The sequence below is a fragment of the Salvelinus sp. IW2-2015 genome, linkage group LG30, assembly GCF_002910315.2.
Source record: "Salvelinus sp. IW2-2015 linkage group LG30, ASM291031v2, whole genome shotgun sequence".
NCBI lineage: Eukaryota > Metazoa > Chordata > Actinopteri > Salmoniformes > Salmonidae > Salvelinus > Salvelinus sp. IW2-2015.
In genome coordinates, this window is record NC_036869.1 from 9,671,932 (window position 1) to 9,692,065 (window position 20,134).

The 20,134-nt window shown below is 40.7% G+C and overlaps 1 protein-coding gene across 15 annotated transcripts in view; it reads left to right on the forward strand.

Moving 5' to 3' along the window:
• The window catches only part of LOC111955014 (thyroid hormone receptor beta), a 104,021-nt gene extending 90,633 nt beyond the window's left edge, over nt 1-13,388 (forward strand). For 13 of the 15 annotated variants that reach the window (XM_023975038.2, XM_023975030.2, XM_023975036.2 and 10 more), the window contains 5 exons: nt 556-761; nt 1,829-1,915; nt 4,509-4,655; nt 5,349-5,607; nt 8,632-13,388. In XM_023975038.2, coding sequence (XP_023830806.1) covers nt 556-761; nt 1,829-1,915; nt 4,509-4,655; nt 5,349-5,607; nt 8,632-8,873 — 941 coding nt within the window. In that variant the 3' untranslated portion in view covers nt 8,874-13,388. The remainder of the gene's footprint in view (nt 1-555; nt 762-1,828; nt 1,916-4,508; nt 4,656-5,348; nt 5,608-8,631) is intronic. The other 2 variants (XM_023975043.3, XM_023975044.2) reach the window with 2 other exon arrangements.
• Nucleotides 13,389-20,134: the final 6,746 nt, after the last annotated feature.

Below are 20,134 nucleotides of genomic sequence, written 5' to 3' on the forward strand. Positions count from 1 at the left end.
ATGTGAAAACATACATGAGGTGTTAGTTGTAATTAGTAGTAGTTTGTTTATTTGATTGTTTGATGTTTTGACTTTAAAGCTTCTAATTGTGATTGTTTGTCAAAATAAACTTTTTCTAATGCATATATTGCTTGTTTTCCTTATTCCACTTATCATATGTCCTATAGAAAACCTTGGTGTTTCAGTACCCTCGTAGCACATTGTTGCCCTGAGGAAACACCAATATCTGGTTGGGGGGACGACACTTTATGATGGATATATTATCAGGAACCCCCAAGCTCCCAAAAAATGGGGTGAAATATCCCCCCCCCCCCAAAAAAAATGTTCGCAGGTATGTTTTAATGTTCGCAGGTATGGCCCCAATTTGTTTAAAATTGTGGACTTACTCTCTCGCTTCTTTTTCGCTTGATACTTGACAAAACCCCACCCTTCCTCCCTCTTAATCCCCTCCTCATTCGTGACTCCTCTTTGACCCTCCCTTGCCCTACCACTTCACCCTTCCTCCTGATCCCCTAACCCCTCCTCCTCCCCTCCTCTACCCCCCTCCCCTCCTAGTGGTGCTGGATGACAGCAAGCGGCTCGCCAAGCGGAAGTTGATCGAGGAGAACCGTGAGCGGCGGCGGAAGGAGGAGCTCCAGAAGACGGTGTGGGACCGGCCTGAGCCGTCCCAGGAGGAGTGGGACCTGATCCGCATGGTCACCGAGGCCCACATGTCAACTAACGCCCAGGGAAACCACTGGAAACAGAAACGCAAGTTCTTGGTGAGACGTCTCCTCCGTGGCTGACAGCGTCTAACCAACCATGTCTGTTCTGTGAAACATTCCCAGTTCCCACAATCCCTCTCTTGTCCCCTTCCCTACCTCCCATCCCATCCCACCACTGTTCCCAACGTTAATATGTCCATGTTTTTTGTATCTCCTTGTAGAATGGGGAGAATTAGCTGGACGCTGGAGAAAGTGTGTTCCTCAACGCAGCAGACACTAACTTAAAACGGAACAATCCATTCCTCTTGTTTTCTTCTTTCTCTCCCCTTTAAAGCAGTGTTCTTTAATAATCTAAACAAATACTAAAAACAAATAACTGTTATCTCTCGCGCTTTCTTTCTCTTTCACTCTCTCTCTGTGTGTAGTGTAGTAACTACCTTATAATTTCACTCCTCACATTTTAACAAAAAAAATGTTTTTTCATAAAGTCTAATCGTCCTCTGCAGTTTGAAGTCTGTCTCACTTTCTTTGACTCTATCCTGGAGTTTCCATGTAGAGATTACACAAGGCCTAGGCTGTAGACTGTTGAGAGGCTACATACATAGAAAGATGTCATTGTAATTTATTTAATTGAATTGTCATTTATTTGATGTTTTTAATTAGTAATTAGTTCCAGATTTAGCTAAACGGCTCATTTTCATCCGTAGTCCCTGTGCAGGGTATATTGTTTTATAGTATTATATTAGTATTGTAGTATTAAATGATGCTATATTATCATAATGTTGATCAGCTTTGATAAACTCATTTGTGAACATTGACATACAACAGTATGATTTTGATCTGAAAAATAAATAAATAAAAAAGTTTGATAGAAATTGGAACCTGAATACCTATAATTAAATATCAGTTCATAAGTATAAAACAAATGCTTCAGCCTGAGCATAAATCTTGTCATGGAAACTCCATTTTGCATTTTGTGTACTACTCACCTGTTTTCTCTCTCCGCACTTACTTGTCTGTCATCTACCTTTCCTCAGTTTAATTAAACTTGTTTTTTTTTTAGTTGGCTTGACACGGGTTCCTCATTGAAACGTTCTTCACAATCTCTGTTGATTGTCCAACAGGTCGAGGAAGCAATGCTACTTAATGAAATAACATGTAATTTATTCTATACTTCTGACCAGAGTGCAGTGGGGGTGAAGGAAACCAAGGTAAGAACTAATAGACAAAATATAATACTTAAATACTATAAAAACGCTTTTCAAATCGCACCTGCTATAGCTAGCTATTATATTATGGGCTAGTGTTAAAATACAGTGCTGTATATGAGTCATTCAAATTTGGGTTTGAAAAAAAAATCTAATTTGGATACTATTTTTAGACATATCTACTACTCGCACACTTTTTGTATTGCATATTTTAATTGTTTGCTGAATTCCTTACCAGGCATTAAATTATTCACTACCGAAACAGTGACAAAGTTTCTGTTAAGGGAGTACAGTATTGATCATTTTGATTAACCTTCTATTACAGATTAATTTGAGAAATGTTATACAAAATGTGGAATATAGTAAAAAGAGGATTTTTAACTTGACTTTCAAAACCTTTACATTTAATTTAGAGAAACATTTCACCATCAATGTCAGGCTCTGACCAATGGACAATTTTCCCTGTATTCACAGACCAAGCTTTACGCACACTGTGGCTGCATTTACACAGGCAGCTCAATTCTGATATTTTTTTTACTAATTGTTTTTTTGACCAATCAGATCACCTCTGATCTGATGTGATTGGTCAAAAGACCAATTAGTGTAAAATATATCAGAATTGGGAAGCCTGTGTAAATGCAGCCTATGTCGTACACACTTTGGCTGATTTGGACATATCGCTGTGTAACTTTTTGGGGGGAGGGATTAGGCTGAGGAACTTGTCCACTGTATAGCATATTGTAGCAACCTTAACCCAACATTTACACCTCTTGGCATAACATTTAAGATATTGGCTTGACAGTCACTGGACCTGGGTTCGCGTCCCGGTCTGGGCCACCCCGAACGGTTGCTAGATTGAATCCCTGAGCTGACAAGGTAAAAATCTGCCGTTCTGCCTCTGAACAAGGCAGTTAACCCAGTGTTCCTAGGCCGTCATTGTAAATAAGAATTTGTTCTTAACTCACTTGCCTAGTTAAATAAAGGTTCATTTAAATTAAATACCCCCCGAATTCACTACAATATCATGTCCTCCATTTAAAGACAAAAGAAGCGGTTTCGTCCAATGCAGTGCATTACTTTGACTTCCAGGGAGAAGTAATTATCTATGTGTTTAATGTAGATTATCAAACCAATGTTTTTTTAAGAGATGTGAAGGAATACAATGGATTAACAATCAAGTGTCAATTACCAAAACATTCATGTCAATACCAAAACGAAGTAAATTGTTTTGGTTGTGGCAGTTTCAGTTTTGACCATTTAAATGTATTTTGGACTTTAATTAATCCCCATAGCTACCATATGGCTAGTTGGCTATCTTTTAGACATCCAAAAAACATATATATATTATTGACACATCATGGGGCCATGATGGAGAGGGATGCAATCCCATTTCATGGTTATAATTGTAGGGATGTGGCTTAAGGCCAATTCATTCTACAGTCTGTGTTTCAGTAGTGACATACAGTACAAAGTGGGGAAATCATTTTTCAGAGAAAGATTTTTTTTAAATAGACTAATTAGAGCAGTATCTTTCAATTTAATAATACAACAACTCAATATGTTCTAGTGAAATAATAGTGTTAAAAAGATTACAAAAATCATGGATGACTTTATTTTCAAACATGAATTTTAGGAGTCAGGGTGGGGTACAGCCACCTCAATAGAAATGGGTATATAAACCGTGATTTTGTACTATATTAATTGAACAATATGTGTGTTATTGCCTTGGCATGAATTAAAATAGATAATTATGTTAATAAATGTCCTAAGTTTGAAGATTTTCTGGTAAAAAAATAAAATCTGTTTTTTTGACTGAGGACAGGAATTTGAGCCACTTCTCTAGAATGCCCCATATAGCTGGAAGTGCTGTGTATACAGTATGTAGCTAGTTCTCCACAAGCTGTGACACTTTAAAGGCATACAGGGGAGAAGGACTCTTAAAGGGATCATGTTATTATTAATTAGTGTTTTATTATTTCATCAATATGCCTATTGATTTAAAGCCAAAGCAACAGAATCTGGGGGGTGCTGTACACAGTGCTTTGTCCTCTCAATCTCAACTCAATCTGGGCTCTTTGTTTATTTACTTGCTCTACTCTCTATCGCTCTTATGTCACTTCTGGTCAGAAGGCAAGTAGTTGAAGATGTTATAATAATAATACCGTATCAGTGGATAACCCTAGTCAAAGACTCTGCCAACTGAGTACGAGAAAATGAATGGCTTGCACTTTGCACTTTCCCTCCTTTTTAAGTTTCCCTCCGCCTTTCCTCCTTGTCCTTCCTGAACAATTGTCACAGTGGAAACGCCATCCACTTTGTTTTTGTGTTATGCTGTTATACACGTTGACCTGTCTCACGCTTATTGGAGAAAGAGGAGAACGTGTTGTGTTGTGTGTGGTCTGTCTGCCTATCTTTCTAGCTGCGTCTGAGTTATCACCCTCCTCCCTAGATAGGGCACTGGTCAAAAGTAGTATACTATGTTAAAGCAGTACTGCACTATATAGGGTGCACTCTGTCTTGTGGTCTTTTAGCAGTCTGTCCCTGTGTAGCCCTGTTGAACGTACCTACATCCTCCCTCTTCTTTCTGTCGTTTCAGCCCGAGGACATTGGTCAAGCGCCGGTCATAAATGCACCTGAAGGGAGCAAAGTGGACATAGAAGCCTTCAGTCAGTTTACAAAAATTATCACCCCCGCCATTACCCGAGTGGTGGACTTTGCCAAAAAGCTGCCTATGTTCTGTGAGGTATGTAAGCAAGGTGTTTTACTTTGTTGAAACTAAAATAAAAATGTCATTCTTATCAAGCTAAATTTATTTTGGGGGGGCGTGTGTTTCATATTTTTGTTCTCTTCATATGATTGAATACCTCATTATTTATTATAGAGGATGGTAATAAAGACATTGGTTATAAAACACTATAACTTAAACAGAAACATCAACAGCATAAACAATTTAACTAAAATAAAAATAAAATGAGAGAAAATGTTCAAACTAAAAATGTAAAATTAATTAAATATTTAGTTTATAGTTAAATATACATTTTGTGAGTTATGTTCTTGTTTAGAGCTACATTTCTACTTGTCTTTCATAAAAAAATATATAAAATACTTAGAAATGGTCTCAATATGTAAAGCTTTAAAGAATCTACATAATTAATAATATATTAAACTAAACTGAAATTATCCATGTTGTTCAAAAAATAGCTAATAAATAAAAAATACCATGGAATGTACAGAGTTCAGTTTGTAATAAATGCTAACACTACTAATATATGTGAACATAAACGTTCTAACAATTTCTGGAGTTTTACCTCTCCTGCACATTCTCCTATTTTCCCTTTTAATTCTTAAAATCATATCAGTCGTTCATCTTTATGTGCAAAAAATCAATAACAAAATATATAACGTTTGCTCTCTGTGTTTGTCTCTCTCCTCCCAGCTGCCTTGTGAAGACCAGATTATCCTATTGAAAGGCTGCTGCATGGAGATCATGTCTTTACGGGCGGCCGTTCGCTACGACCCCGAGAGTGAGACGCTGACGCTTAACGGAGAGATGGCCGTGACCCGCGGCCAGCTGAAGAACGGAGGCCTGGGTGTGGTGTCGGACGCTATCTTTGATTTGGGCTTATCGCTGTCTTCGTTCCACCTGGACGACTCTGAGGTCGCTCTGCTACAGGCCGTCATCCTCCTGTCCTCCGGTGAGAGGGAGGGAGACAATCTTGCCGGCACACATACACGTTACTTCACCATACTACCAAACATCTGTCCCTTTGTTTTCTCTACACGCAGGTTTATGGGTTATAGCACCACTGTGACAAATACACCTTCTAAAAGCGTTTTAATTGGGTCATGGCCATTGAAACTGAGGGGCCATAGTCTTGCAACAGTTCTATCCACTTGTAAGCTAACAATATAGAAGATATAGCTTTTTTACCGATAGTTAATTCAAAGATATCCTTCAAAAGGTGCCACTTTAAAACATTTGGTGAATTCAAAAATTTCAAAAAGAGTGTTCTTTATTAATATTCTACTTTGTGTTGTTATTCATTTTTATTTGGTCACGACCTGACATTTTAATCTTGAACTAGTTGGCAAGATGACAAGTAGGTCACATTACAAGTAGATTAGGTAGGAAATAGGAATACATTGTGGGTGAGACAGTAAGAGAGCGGGTGGCCCCTGAGTTCAAACAGATAGAGAATTGGTCTAACAGCACGCCATATTAACCCCTGTCTTGTGTGTAGAAAGAGGATTTACATTAACGATATATCATGAAACGTACGTTACACATCTATAAACACACATGGAGATTTAGCGATAATATGTGCTTATAGATGTGTATACCATGGCATTGTTGAATACTTGTTTCTTATTGGCTTGAAGGGCATTCTAGAGCGTGCATTATTTCCCAATAACGCACAATATTTGCACTATAGAATTCAATGGCACATTCTTACATGTTTGAGATGCTTTGGAAAGCAAAAGTCGAATTGAAAACATTATTCATTACAAAACCCACTGATATTGCCAACTACTTTAACGATTGTTTCATTGGCAAGATAAGCAAACTTAGGCATGACATGCCAGCAACAAACGCTGACACTACACATCCAAGTATATATGACCAAATTATGAAAGAAAAGCATTATAATTTTGAATTCCGTAAAGTGAGTGTGGAAGAGGTGAAACAATTATTGTTGTCTATCAACAATGACAAGGCACTGGGGTCTGACAACAAGGCAGGACCCACAGGCCATAGTTTTGTCGCACCTGGACTATTGTTCAGTCGTGTGTTCAGGTGCCACAAAGAGGGACTTAGGAAAATTACAATTGGCTCAGAACAGGGCAGCACGGCTGGCCCTTAAAAGTACACAGGAAGCTAACATGAATGATATGCATGTCAATCTCTCATGGCTCAAAGTGGAGAAGAGAATGACTTCATCACTACTTGTTTTAGTAAGAAGTGTTGACCAGCTGAATGCACCGAGCTGTCTGTTTAAACTACTAGCACACTCGGACACCCATGCCTACAAGACATGCCACCAGAGGTCTCTTCACAATCCCCAAGTCCAGAACAGACTATGGGAACCGCACATTACTACATAGAGCCATGACTACATGGAACTCTATTTCACATCAGGTAACTGATGCAAGCACTAGCATCAGATTTAAAAAACTGATAAAAATATACCTTACTTAACAACGGGGACTGTAAAGAGACACACACAAAGTTACAAGTAATATTGTTGTATGGTGGTATTATACATTTGTATTGTAGATATGTAGTGGTGTAATAATGTATATGATGTACTGTTTTATCTTTTGTTTTATATGTAATGTAAGTGCCTTAATGTGTTTCGACCCCAGGAAGAGTAGCTGCTGCCTTTGTAACAGCTTAAGAGTTACAAATACAAATTGGCATTGTTGAATTCGATTCTCATAATGGCAAGCTAGGAGTGAAGGTTTGGTTAGCTAAACTAGCAAGTCTGTTTGTTTGGTGACCATAATAACTACTGTAGCTATCTAGTAAACTTGCTGGCTACTTCAGTGAATGTTGAACATATTTTGAACATATTTCTACCGGTAAATGTGTTAAATTATAGCCATGGTATAAAATGGATAATCAACTCGGGGCTCTATGCGTTCTCTTGAAAATAATGCAACTCCATGTCATTCATTATTTTCCATAGAACGCATAGCCCCTCATTGATTATCCCTTACTTATTACTTCTGATGTACACTTAACTTGTACACAATAAATATTTATATATTATATATATTTATTCATATACAATAAATTATTAGCAAAGAGCCTGTAGTTCCTGTGGCTTACCACATAAAACCAAGAGCCAACCTCCCGTGAGACCTGTAACAAAACAGTCGGTAAGCAATGAAACAGTCGGGTAAAGCCAGTAAGTCAGTGTCTGCCATCCATGTTTGATTAACCACAGTCAGTCACACGTCATTACTGCAATTAAACAGTCAGTAAAACCTTGGTAAGTGTATAAAACAGTCAGTAAAGCCCAAAGCCAGTAAGTCAGTGTGTGCCGGCCTGTTTTCATGTGTGATTAACCACAGTCAGTCACACGTCAATACACTGCTGTTAACTTCCACCGTCTTTTTAAACCCATTAAGCCAATCTTTTACATAGCGATCGTCAGGGATTACAGAGCCCACCCTAGGAAAGGAAACCATCTAATGATGAGACTACAATGGCCGTCCGGGTGTTTGACGTTCAAAATCAATAACTTTGTGCAGGGTCCACACATCTCCCTCCCTCCATCTCTAAGACGATGCCACTCTGTTCTGTGAAGCCATCGATCTCCTATTATATCCACATGCACAGATCGTCTGCATTGACTTTTATAGTTGTGAAATCAATGGCAAACGTCAGCCAATCTGGTATTTGTTCGAATAATTCTGTAGCATACTTACTCAAAACTCAATGCTTGTATTAATCGGATGTTCTGTAAATCTATCACACATGCAACCCCTGGAGTGACTCAGTAGTGCTAATGAAACAAGCTAGTGACCGATTACAGGATATCCAATTAATACAAGTATTGAGTTATAGTCTCTATCTCCAGTGAGATCGTGTTTGTAGATTTGGGTTGAATTAGTATAGAATTGTTCTATCTACATGACAGTAGTAATATACAGTACAGAATGAAACTCATCCATATTCATCCTTTTTTCCTTTCTGTCTATCCCTCCCTCCCCAGACCGTCCAGGGCTGACCAGCGTGGAGCGTATTGAGCGCTGTCAGGAGGAGTTCCTTCTGGCCTTTGAACATTACATCAACTACCGCAAACACAAGGTGGCGCAATTCTGGCCCAAGCTGCTGATGAAGGTGACGGACCTGCGGATGATCGGGGCGTGCCACGCCTCCCGCTTCCTGCATATGAAGGTGGAGTGCCCCAACGAACTTTTCCCCCCACTCTTCCTAGAGGTCTTTGAGGACTGACGGAGGGACAGACGCGCACGCACACACCCTGCCATGGTGTGTGTGTGTGTGTTTGTGTGTGGCCGGGGTGTGTGTGGGCGCCTTACGGGGGCTACGACAGTGGGCCTCAGAGTGGCTCTAGGCGTCTTGGGACACGTTGGAACTCATTAGCACTACTGAGTCATTTCATTCCATAGRCTAGCTTCTCGGCCTAGTTTTTATGGATGGAACCATCCCTTACGATGCGGGTACATGTGAATAGCATTTTCTTTTGGTTTTTATTTTGTAAATGTTTCACCTCTCCTCAGTTACTTCTCTATAGGTTGTTTGTGTTAATTGTACAGTCAGTCAGTCGGCTTATTGGTGATTATGTCTAGTTGTTGTCGTTGACAGCGCTCGTTCAGTCAGTCATATGAATCATGCAACTTCTAGTGTTTCATTTTACTCCAGTTTATTATTGAGTACTGACTCCACCAACCCTGAGAAGGTCAGTACTGTACAAGACAGTGACAGACAGCAGAAGCCAGTTAACCTGCATTATTCCCTTCCTTTTCGTATTCTTTTGCTACGAGACTTCCCCAGTCAGGGGGTGTGTAGTAGCTTTCATATAGGTATCCCTCTGGTGCTGGTGTTCTGTGAGAGCTATATCTATACCTGCTCAATGCTGCCATTCTAATGCACTCTTACTGTACTCACATCATTCACACCATAGAAATAGTAGAGCAGACATTCTCATTCAAGTCAATGTTCTGTAATGGGATGCTATTCTTATTCTAATTATATTTCTATGATTCACACCACAAGCTCCCACCTTGAGTAAACCTAGGCACATTTCTAAACAATGGCAAGGCACAACACTAAACAACTCATCCATGTAGAAAGAGCTAGCTAAAAGACGGCTTGTTTCTCCTCTTCTGTGTTAAACCTAAACGATCAGGACAGATATAAAAGCACACTTTGACACGAAGTCAGGAAAAAGATGAAAGCCATTCAATAGCTATCTCTTTTTTTTCATGATGCCACTCATGCAGTGCCAAAAGAATTTGGGAATTCATCCAATCATTTTGGATTGTTTCCCGGAACCAGGATGCATGATCTAACCTGATCTGATTGGCTATCAGTGACTTCTTCTAGAACCTAGAACATGCTTCCGGCTCTCATTCACGTTCTAGAGTGTAGACTCGCATCATGAAACAGAACGTTATTGAAACAGAGAGAATGTTCTTGTTGTTGTCACCATGGCGTGTAGTTCCTGAGCTGCAGATGGACAAATTAGACAGACACTGTGAGCTGTGATGCTGGCAGAAATACCTCCTGCTGTCTCACAAGATTCAATGGGAACTATTTAACTATGTTCAAGCGTCATATTATATTCTCAACATGCGAGTTACTGAAAGTGATCATGATCCTCTTATAAGGACTGGTTGTTGCTATGATACTTGCTAATTGGCTGATTCATGCCTGTATGAATGACATGTTGGTAGAGTCAGGGGGTCAAACCCTTTCTATGTTGACCACAGTCAGTGGAATTCAGAGTCAGAGGAGAGAATCGCTGCCACTAGGGGTGTATTGGTACACTATCTATACCGAACCGTTTGGTACAGGGACCTCGGTTCGGTCCACACTGTGAACCCGAATGAATAGATACAAAATATCTTAAAACAATAAACTACTAGGCCTATAGGTTATGCCTACGCTGCGTTGTATGCCTCTTGAGTAAATCTGAGCTGAAAGAAACATTTCATGCTATTCCGTTAAAACAACTAGAGCCTATGCACACGTTGTAGGCCAATTAAAATTAGAATGTTAATTGGCGCATTTCAAACTGTCCTTTTGTGAGGCGCAGCCGGGAGCTAGTTCTGTACGATGGCGAGTGGTGGGGTCGATAAACCAGGAGGATTCTCCATCATCTCCAGTTTGGGAACATTTTGGCTTCCCAGTAGATTACAATGGTGGACAGAGAGAGTATGTCTCCACTGCTCAACCAGAATAGCCTATGCAGCTGCCAACACCTTAAACATGTTGACACATTTACGCCAACATCATCCCAGTACTCTTACCATAGGAGCAAAACGGAAACGCAAAAAAATATTAAAACAATTTTGTCTCCCCTCTGCATTCAAGCAGCCCCCGCGACTGATTCTGACCGGGCCAAAGTAATTCTAAGAGCGATAGGTATGTTTATAGCCACGGATATGCGCCCATTCTTGGTGGTTGAGAACAGGGGGTTTCAGCACCTCATGAAAGTGCTTGAGACACTACGAAATTCGCAGTCTTGCACCCATTTCAGCAAACAGGTAGTACCCGCTCTATACAAGCAAGCTAAAGACAAAGTTGTCAATGAATTGGCCAATATACCCTGTGTTGTGCTTACTACAGATGGATGAACCTCCAGGGCAACAGATAGCTACTTAACAGTGACACCCCATCACATTACCCGGAGTGGGAAATGAGAAGTATTGTGTGCCCAATTTGAGAGGCACACAAGTGCGTGCCTTTGTAAGAAAACATTATAGCATAGGTCTCTCTATATAKAATGTCTGAGCCATATTTACATATTGATTTCACACATTAATTGCACTTTTTAGTGTTGTTGAGTAATCGTGTGTTTTAATTTTTTTTAAATACTGTGTTGGTATTCCTGATGGTGCTCTCATCAGGCATTATATGACTCATGATCATGTATGGAATCAGGAATACCAACACTTTGTATTTTATTAAATAAACAAAAAATTAACTACAGTAAATGTTAGCCTGTCATTTTCCCCACTGTACCGAAACCCAATGAAATCGTGACCCCAAAACCCCAATACATACAGAAACGTGGGTTTGGTGAACCATTACACCCCTAGCTGCCACATTCATTAAAAAATATATATGATGCAACATCAGCAGGGTACAGAGAAAAACTTGATGATAAAAAAAAAAGCTCTTTATTTTGGTTGTATATTTCTTTAAAAAAAAGTTGTATGATATTGTGGTTTGTTTGCAACAGTTAAAAAAATGTATAAACTTTGCGTAAAAATCCAACTATTATAAGCTTCACACTACTCCTCAAAGCAGCTTGTGTTTTCTCTGTAAAAGTGATGCCTTTCATAAAGCAATAGACTTCGCAGTGTTTAAATGACTAGGACCTCACAATTCACACAAACTGCACAGTTAACAATGCACAGACAATCAGAGAGAGACAGACAGGTAATCGGAAACAGGAAGTGGCGCAGGGTCCAATTACTTCCTGGTTCACAAGTTGAATGGGGACATGGGCTAAGTCAATGGCCCTAGAATGAGTTGTGACAATCAGCATATTTGAGGGAATTCGTTTGAGACGCAACGGCTGCGCAGAATGGCTAGTCTTGATCACATAATGAGTAGTTATTTGGAATGCAAGGTGATTTGTAGTCGTCTGTAGTTGATCGCAAACATGCACACTGCCGAATGTCACCTTATTCCACAAGATACTTCTTAAAGCGCCAGTGTGGTATTATCTCTCGTAAGAGTGGTCACTCTTAATAACTCAGTTACAAACCAATAACAAATGTTGCACCAATAGAAAAGCTATTTTACAGTACTACAGAGGATAAAAGGATGTATATTTTCAGACTGCAGAATTTTTTTACAGATATTGTATGCATTATGAACATTATGAACATTTTACTGTTTTACGTAAATAACGGGAAAAAACAATCTTTCTCTCAATTTCATTGCAAAACCACAATGACATACTGTTCTAGATTTGCTTTAGATATAACTATGTGAACATCATGAACTAGTAAGATTCATAGACGGATTGAAGTGTTAGTTTCACCTTGACAAAATATCTGTTGGTTACTGTATGGAACTATATCAGTGGTGGCTGGTGGCACTTTAAATAGGGAGGACAGGCTCATAGTAATGGCTGTAATGAAATGAATAGTTGTCTCAAACACGTCAAACATCTGGTTTCCATGTGTTTGATACCATTCCATTCATGCCATTCATTATTATGAGCCGTCCTCTCGTCACCAGCCTCCTCTGAACTCAACATATACTATACTGCAAAGTTGGGCTGGACAATTTGAATAAAGACCAGCTCCATTTCTGAAAGCATCACCAACATCAGCCAAGCAAATCCACTCACTGTTAATAGAATAACATGATTTACTTGTGTTTTCTTGACTTATTGTTTTAGCAGACAAATACAAAACAATTTGTTGTTCATGATGTAGTAAACGTTTATCAATGATATCCGGAATATTGGATGACAAGTCTTTGGAGAGAAAGAGTGAGAGAATGAACTTGTGGTGTTAGTGTAATTGATTGAGAATGAGTCTGTGGGTGTAGTGTTTTTGTACCAAATTGAAACGTGTTGCACACAGCGTTGCCTATGGAGTTGCATCTGACCTGTTTTGGAAAGACAGTGCTTTGACTTGGGTACCCTGGAAGAAAAGACAAGTTGCACAAAAAATATAATAATTATGAATTTGGATCCTCATGATTATGATGCCATTTGCACGTAATGTGAATTGGATCTTGAGAATAAAGATGGTTTTAAGAAAATGTCCTCTGAACAGTTTTTTGTTTGTAAAATGTGTCTCACACACACACCACGGCGGCAGGTAGCCTAGCGGTTGATAGCGCTGGGCCAGTAACCGAAAGGTCACTGGTTCAAATCCCCAAGTCAGCAAGGTGGAAAAATCTGCCGTTCTTCCCTTGAGCAAGACAGTTAACCCCCAACAACAAATGCTCCCCAGGAGCCGATGACATTGATTAAAGACACATTTCGGTTGAATGTATTCAGTTGTGCAACTGACTAGGTATCCCCCTTCCCAAAGGACAAATTCAAAATGTCGCTCACTGAAAGTTGGCACACAACTAATAAGGGCTTTCTAAAAGACACACACCGTTGAGTGCCCATTAAATTTACCCCAGAGAAAACAAACTAAAGGAGCAATATGGAGCAAGGGAAAACAAAACTCTGGCTTCTTCCTGGCTAACTAATGTGCGGTGTAGCTCTCCCAACATCWCCTCTCCAACTGATGCACTGAGCCAGCACAGGTGAAACACATACTGACCAATGAGGTGACTCCAATCAGTGCACGCCTCAGCTAACATGCTAACCAACTTCGAAATAGAGAAACCGAAACACGTAACACAAACAATCTTTGGATTACATTTGACAGTCAGATCTACTATATACTGATCATGATATTGCAGTGAAGATGGAGTTTAGTGACAATTCAGTTCATGAGTCAATGTGATAATTGTGCAAACCCCCTGCCATCCATGAAAGGCTCGGAGCCCTAAAAGCCGCTCTCTTTTTGTATGTTTTATTTWGTAATTTTACTCCCTTCTCCCCAATTTCGTGATATCCAATTGGTAGTTAAGATCTTGTCTCATCACTGCAACTCCCCAACGGGCTCGGCAGTGGCGAAGGTCGAGTCATGCGTCCTCCGAAACATTTGATCCCTTTCTCACAGCAGAAGAATAATCCTGCAGCAACAGGAAATGTGAATTATTGTGTGGATTATAATTAATGGGCATTTTTGTAGAGGTTGATACATTTTTGGTTGGCGCAAATCAAGTCTGGCATTTTAAAGTGGAAATTACAAACTTTAAAAGCCTTTTTAAACCTTATACACTACAAATGTGCATTTCCTGCACAACAGGGTGATCAAATTAAGATCCTACACCTGTACACATTGCCAAGGCCACAGGATATTTGTTTTTCAGACCTTTTGCCCTTTTCAAACCAATCATTAATTCAGTGCTTTGCCTCGGTCAGAATGAAACCTAAGGTAGATTCAGAGCAAGCTGACATGAGCTAGAGCACAGATTTGTTAGGGGTCATCGCTTTATTCATCTCACCCAGGACATAACAGGCATAGACAGGGTTAGTTGAAAGCAGATACTTAGAATGCAGTTTGTACAGTGGGGCAAAAAAGTATTTAGTCAGCCACCAATTGTGCAAGTTCTCCCACTGAAAAAAATGAGAGAGGSCTGTAATTTTCATCAGAGGTACACTTCAACTATGACAGACAAAATGAGAAAAAAATCCAGAAAATCACATTGTAGGATTTTTTATGAATTTATTTGCAAATTATGGTGGAAAATAAGTATTTGGTCAATAACAAAAGTTTCTCTCAATACTTTGTTATATACCCTTTGTTGGCAATGACAGAGGTCAAACGTTTTATGTAAGTCTTCACAAGGTTTTCACACACTGTTGCTGGTATTTTGGCCCATTCCTCCATGCAGATCTCCTCTAGAGCAGTGATGTTTTGGGGCTGTTGCTGGGCAACACGGACTCCTTTCAACTCCCTCCAAAGATTTTCTATGGGTTGAGATCTGGAGACTGGCTAGGCACCCAGGACCTTGAATGCTTCTTACGAAGCCACTCCTTCGTTGCCCGGCGCGGTGTGTTGGAATCATTGTCATGCTGAAAGACCCAGCCTGTTTCATCTTCAATGCCCTTGCTGGGAGGTTTTCACTCAAAATCTCACGATACATGGCCCCATTCATTCTTTCCTTTACACGGATCAGTCGTCCTGGTCCCTTTGCAGAAAAACAGCCCCAAAGCATGATGTTTCCACCCCCATGCTTCACAGTAGGTATGGTGTTCTTTGGATGCAACTCAGCATTCTTTGTCCTCCAAACACGACGAGTTGAGTTTTTACCAAAAAGTTTTATTTTGGTTTCATCTGACCATATGACATTCTCCCAATCTTCTTCTGGATCATCCAAATGCTCTCTAGCAAACTTCAGAGGGCCTGGACATGTACTGGCTTAAGCAGGGGGACACGTCTGGCACTGCAGGATTTGAGTCCCTGGCGGCGTAGTGTGTTACTGATGGTAGGCTTTGTTACTTTGGTCCCAGCTCTCTGCAGGTCATTCACTAGGTCCCCCCGTGTGGTTCTGGGATTTTTGCTCACCGTTCTTGTGATCATTTTGACCCCACGGGGTGAGATCTTGCGTGGAGCCCCAGATCGAGGGAGATTATCAGTGGTCTTGTTGTCTTCCATTTCCTAATAATTGCTCCACAGTTGATTTCTTCAAACCAAGCTGCTTACCTATTGCAGATTCAGTCTTCCCAGCCTGGTGCAGGTCTACAATTTTGTTTCTGGTGTCCTTTGACAGCTCTTTGGTCTCGGCCATAGTGGAGTTTGGAGTGTGACTGTTTGAGGTTGTGGACAGGTGTCTTTTATACTGATAACAAGTTCAAACAGGTGCCATTAATACAGGTAACGAGTGAGGACAGAGGAGCCTCTTAAAGAGAAAGTTACAGGTCTGTGAGAGCCAGAAATCTTGCTTGTTTGTAGGTGACCAAATACTTATTTTCCACCATAATTGCAAATAATTCATTAAAAATCCTACAATGTGATTTTCTGGATTTTTTCTCCTCATTTTGTCTGTCATAGTTGAAGTGTACCTATGATAAATTGAACAGGCCTCTCTCATCTTTTTCAGTGGGAGAACTTGCACAATTGGTGGCTGACTAAATACTTTTTTGCCCCACTGTATGTGTGGGTGTGCGTGTTTGTGCTTGTGCGCGCACACGTGTGTTACCCTATTTGTGTTGTTTTATTGACAGTGGAAGGACAAAGGAAGGAAAGGGTGTGGTAGACACATCAGTTTAATTTCTCACTCAGAGAAGTGTTGTTTTTTCAAAAGCCGTAGAATGAGATCCTCAGTTATGCTGTGGTGGTGTTTTGTAGTGATGTTTTAGCTTGATGTCAAAAATGTCAGGTCAATTTAATAGAAATAAAAAACAAATTAAATTTACATAAGTATTCAGACCCTTTACTCTGTACTTTGTTGAAGCACCTTTGCCAGCGATTACAGCCTTGAGTCTTCTTGGGTATGACGCTACAAGCTTGGCACACCTGTATTAGCGGAATTTCTCCCATTCTTCTTTGCAGATCCTCTCAAGCTCTGTCAGGTTGGATGGCGAGCATCACTGCACAGCTATTTTCAGGTCTCTACAGAAATGTTTGATCGGGTTCACATCCAGGCTCTGACTGGGCCACTCAAGGACATTCAGAGACTTGTCCCGAAGCCACTCCTGCGTTATCTTGGCTGTGGGCTTAGGGTCGTTGTCATGTTAGAAGGTGAACCTTTGACTCAGTCTGAGGTCCTGAGCGCTCTGGAGCAGGTTTTCATCAAGGATTTCTCTGTACTTTTCTCTGTTCATCTTTCCCTCCATCCTGACACTTGGCATTCAGGCCAAAGAGATRAATTTTTGTTTCATCAGACCAAAGAATCTTGTTTCTCATGGTCTGAGAGTCCTTTAGGTGCCATTTGGCAAACTCCAAGCGGGCTGTCGTGTGGCTTTTACTGAGGAGTGGCTTATGTCTCGCCACTCTACCATAAAGGCCTGATTGGTGGAGTGCTGTAGAGATGGTTGTCCTTCTGAAAGATTCTCCCATCTCCACAGAGGAGCTCTGTCAGAGTGACCATCGGGTTCTTGGTCACCTCCCTGACCAAGGCCCTTCTCCCCCGATTGCTCKGTTTGGCCGGGCGGCCAGCTCTAGGAAGAGTCTTGATGGTTCCAAACTTCTTCCATTTAATAATGATGGAGGACACTGTGTTCTTGGGGACCTMAAATGCTGCAAAAATATTTTGGTACCCTTCCCCAGATCTGTGCCTTGACACAATCCTGTCTCGGAGCTCTACGAACAATTCCTTCGACCTCATGGCTTGGTTTTTGCTCTGACATGCACTTTCAATAAAGCTACATTTTGTTCAGTGGTTCATTTTCTATAAAGAGACAGACAGCTACAGGATCAAAGATTCACCTTGTATCTGCTGTGTCTATAAATAAATAAACTATTCTGTCGGTTGGTTATAAGAGCAACACTGCTCTCTGCTGGTGGAAGGTTGTACCAGGCCCAGGGATGATTGCGTCATTCTAGCGGGGTTGCATTCAATTATTAATTACGTTCAATTCAATAATTCGATTTTGTGCTTTGTGAATTGTTAAAAGCCAACTCTGCTAGTAAATTAAGTGTAAGAATTGCTATCAAGAGATAAGTGCAATAAAAAGTCTGATTCCTTTTTATAGCTATAACCAGTTTTCCATCCAACATTGAAAGTAAAGTAGGCTACATGTCATGGCAGGCCTGATGGAAACAGCTAATTTGTAGGTAAACTTTCCAAATGTCAACAAAATACACTAGACAATGTGGGATGTTTTTGTGTCAGTAAAATMTATTATGCGAGAAATGGCGGTGGAAATGCTTATATGAAAGTAAACTTGGAGTCAGTCACGCAATGACATGTTGTGTGGTCCTCCCACTACGACTCGTGAAAGCATGCAGTTTATTAGGCTACAGATTAAATAATTTATGATGAACTTCACAGGATGATGAAAAAGAAAGGTGATGAGTTTGATGCTCCTTTCCAATAAATAGCGTTTTATTCTGCTGTTATGATGATCGATGCTTGGCTGCCATTTAATAAATAAAAATAATCTTGCTCTTTTGTCCATATTAATCTKATCCACTATATCTATGAGCTGTTGGCTAGAGCGCATGTGCCAATACCAGATTGGGCACATTCGTTATATAACACCATTTTTGGGGTGACAAAACCACCAGCCAAGTAGAAAATGCGTTGGAAACCAAACTTTTATTTCTTTTTATCTGGTAACTCCATAAAAGTTATTTTTTGTGCACTATGTCCCGAATTCCGATKCGGAGTTAAACGTTCGGGGTGGAGGGCTAAGAATCTAAGGTGTGGCAGAGGTTTCATATTCTGACCTTGATTTAATTCCCTCATAATTCAACCACCTTTATGCGCGACAAAACCATGAATAAGGTCTAGCGATCCTGCCTGTTGCAAGTGGGAAAAGCATATTTTCCCCAAAGAAATAACAGAATTCTCCGTGCGCTGTAATTTATAAATGGATAAGAGCTATTGATAAGGCCGTGGTAAATTACTAATCAGTTTATACACTATGCCCTCCGACGAACCATCAAACAGGCAAAGCGGAAATACAGGACTAAGATTGAATCCTACTACACCGGCTCTGATGCTCGTCGGATTTGTCAGGGCTTAAAAAATATATACAAAAGGAATCCCAGCCGKGAGCTGCCCAGTAATGCGAGCCTAACAGACGAGGTAAATGCCTTTTATGCTCCCTTCGAGGCAAGCAACAGTGAAGCATGCATGAGAGCACCAGCTGTTACGGATGACTCTCCGTTGCCTATGTGAGCATTAACAAGGTCGCGGGGCCAGACGCATTACCAGGACGTGTACTCAGAACTTGCACGGACCAACTCCAATTTGCATACCGCCCCAACAGATGCACAGATGACGCAATCGCACTCCACACTGCCCTTTCCCACCTGGACAAAAGGAACACCTATTTGAGAATGCTGTTCATTGAGTACAGCTCAGTGTTCAACTCCATAGTGCCCACGAAGCTCATCAATAAGCTAAGGACCCTGGGACTAAACACCTCCCTCTGCAACTGGATCCTGGACTTCCTGACGGGCTGCCCCAAGGTGGTAAGGGTAGGCATCAACACATCTGTCACGCTGATCCTCAACACTGGGTTCTCTCAGGGGTGCGTGCTTAGTCKCCTCCTGTACTSCCTGTTCACCCATGAGTGCATGTCCAAGCACGACTGGCTACCCGGACTATTTGCATTGTGTGCCCCTCCCAACCCCTCTTTTTACGCTGCTGCTACTCTCTGTTTATCATATATGCAGTCACTTTAACTATACATTCATGTACATACTACCTCAATTGGGCCGACCAACCAGTGCTCTCCTGCACATTGGCTAACCGGGCTATCTGCATTGTGTCCCGCCACCCACCAACCCCTCTTTTACGCTACTGCTACTCTCTGTTCATCATATATGCATAGTCACTTTAGACATATCTACATGTACATACTACCTCAATCAGCCTGACTAAGCGGTGTCTGTATGTAGCCTCGCTACTGTATATAGCATGTCTTTTTACTGTTTTATTTCTTTACTTACCTATTGTTCACCAAACATKTTTTTTGCACTATTGGTTAGAGCCTGTAAGTAAGCATCACACTGTAAGGTCGACACCTGTTGTATTGGGCGCACGTGACAAATAATGATGGTGTTGGAGTCAAATCAAAGTTTAAGTTTGCTGATGACAGAACACATCTCCTTCCTGAGCGGTATGACGGCTGCGTGGTCCCATGGTGTTTGTACAAATGAACATGGTACCGTCAGGCGTTTGAAAATTGCTCCCAAGGATGAACCAGACTTGTGGACGTCTACAATTTTTTCTGAGGTCTTGCCTGATTTTCCTAAGAGTTTGAAGGT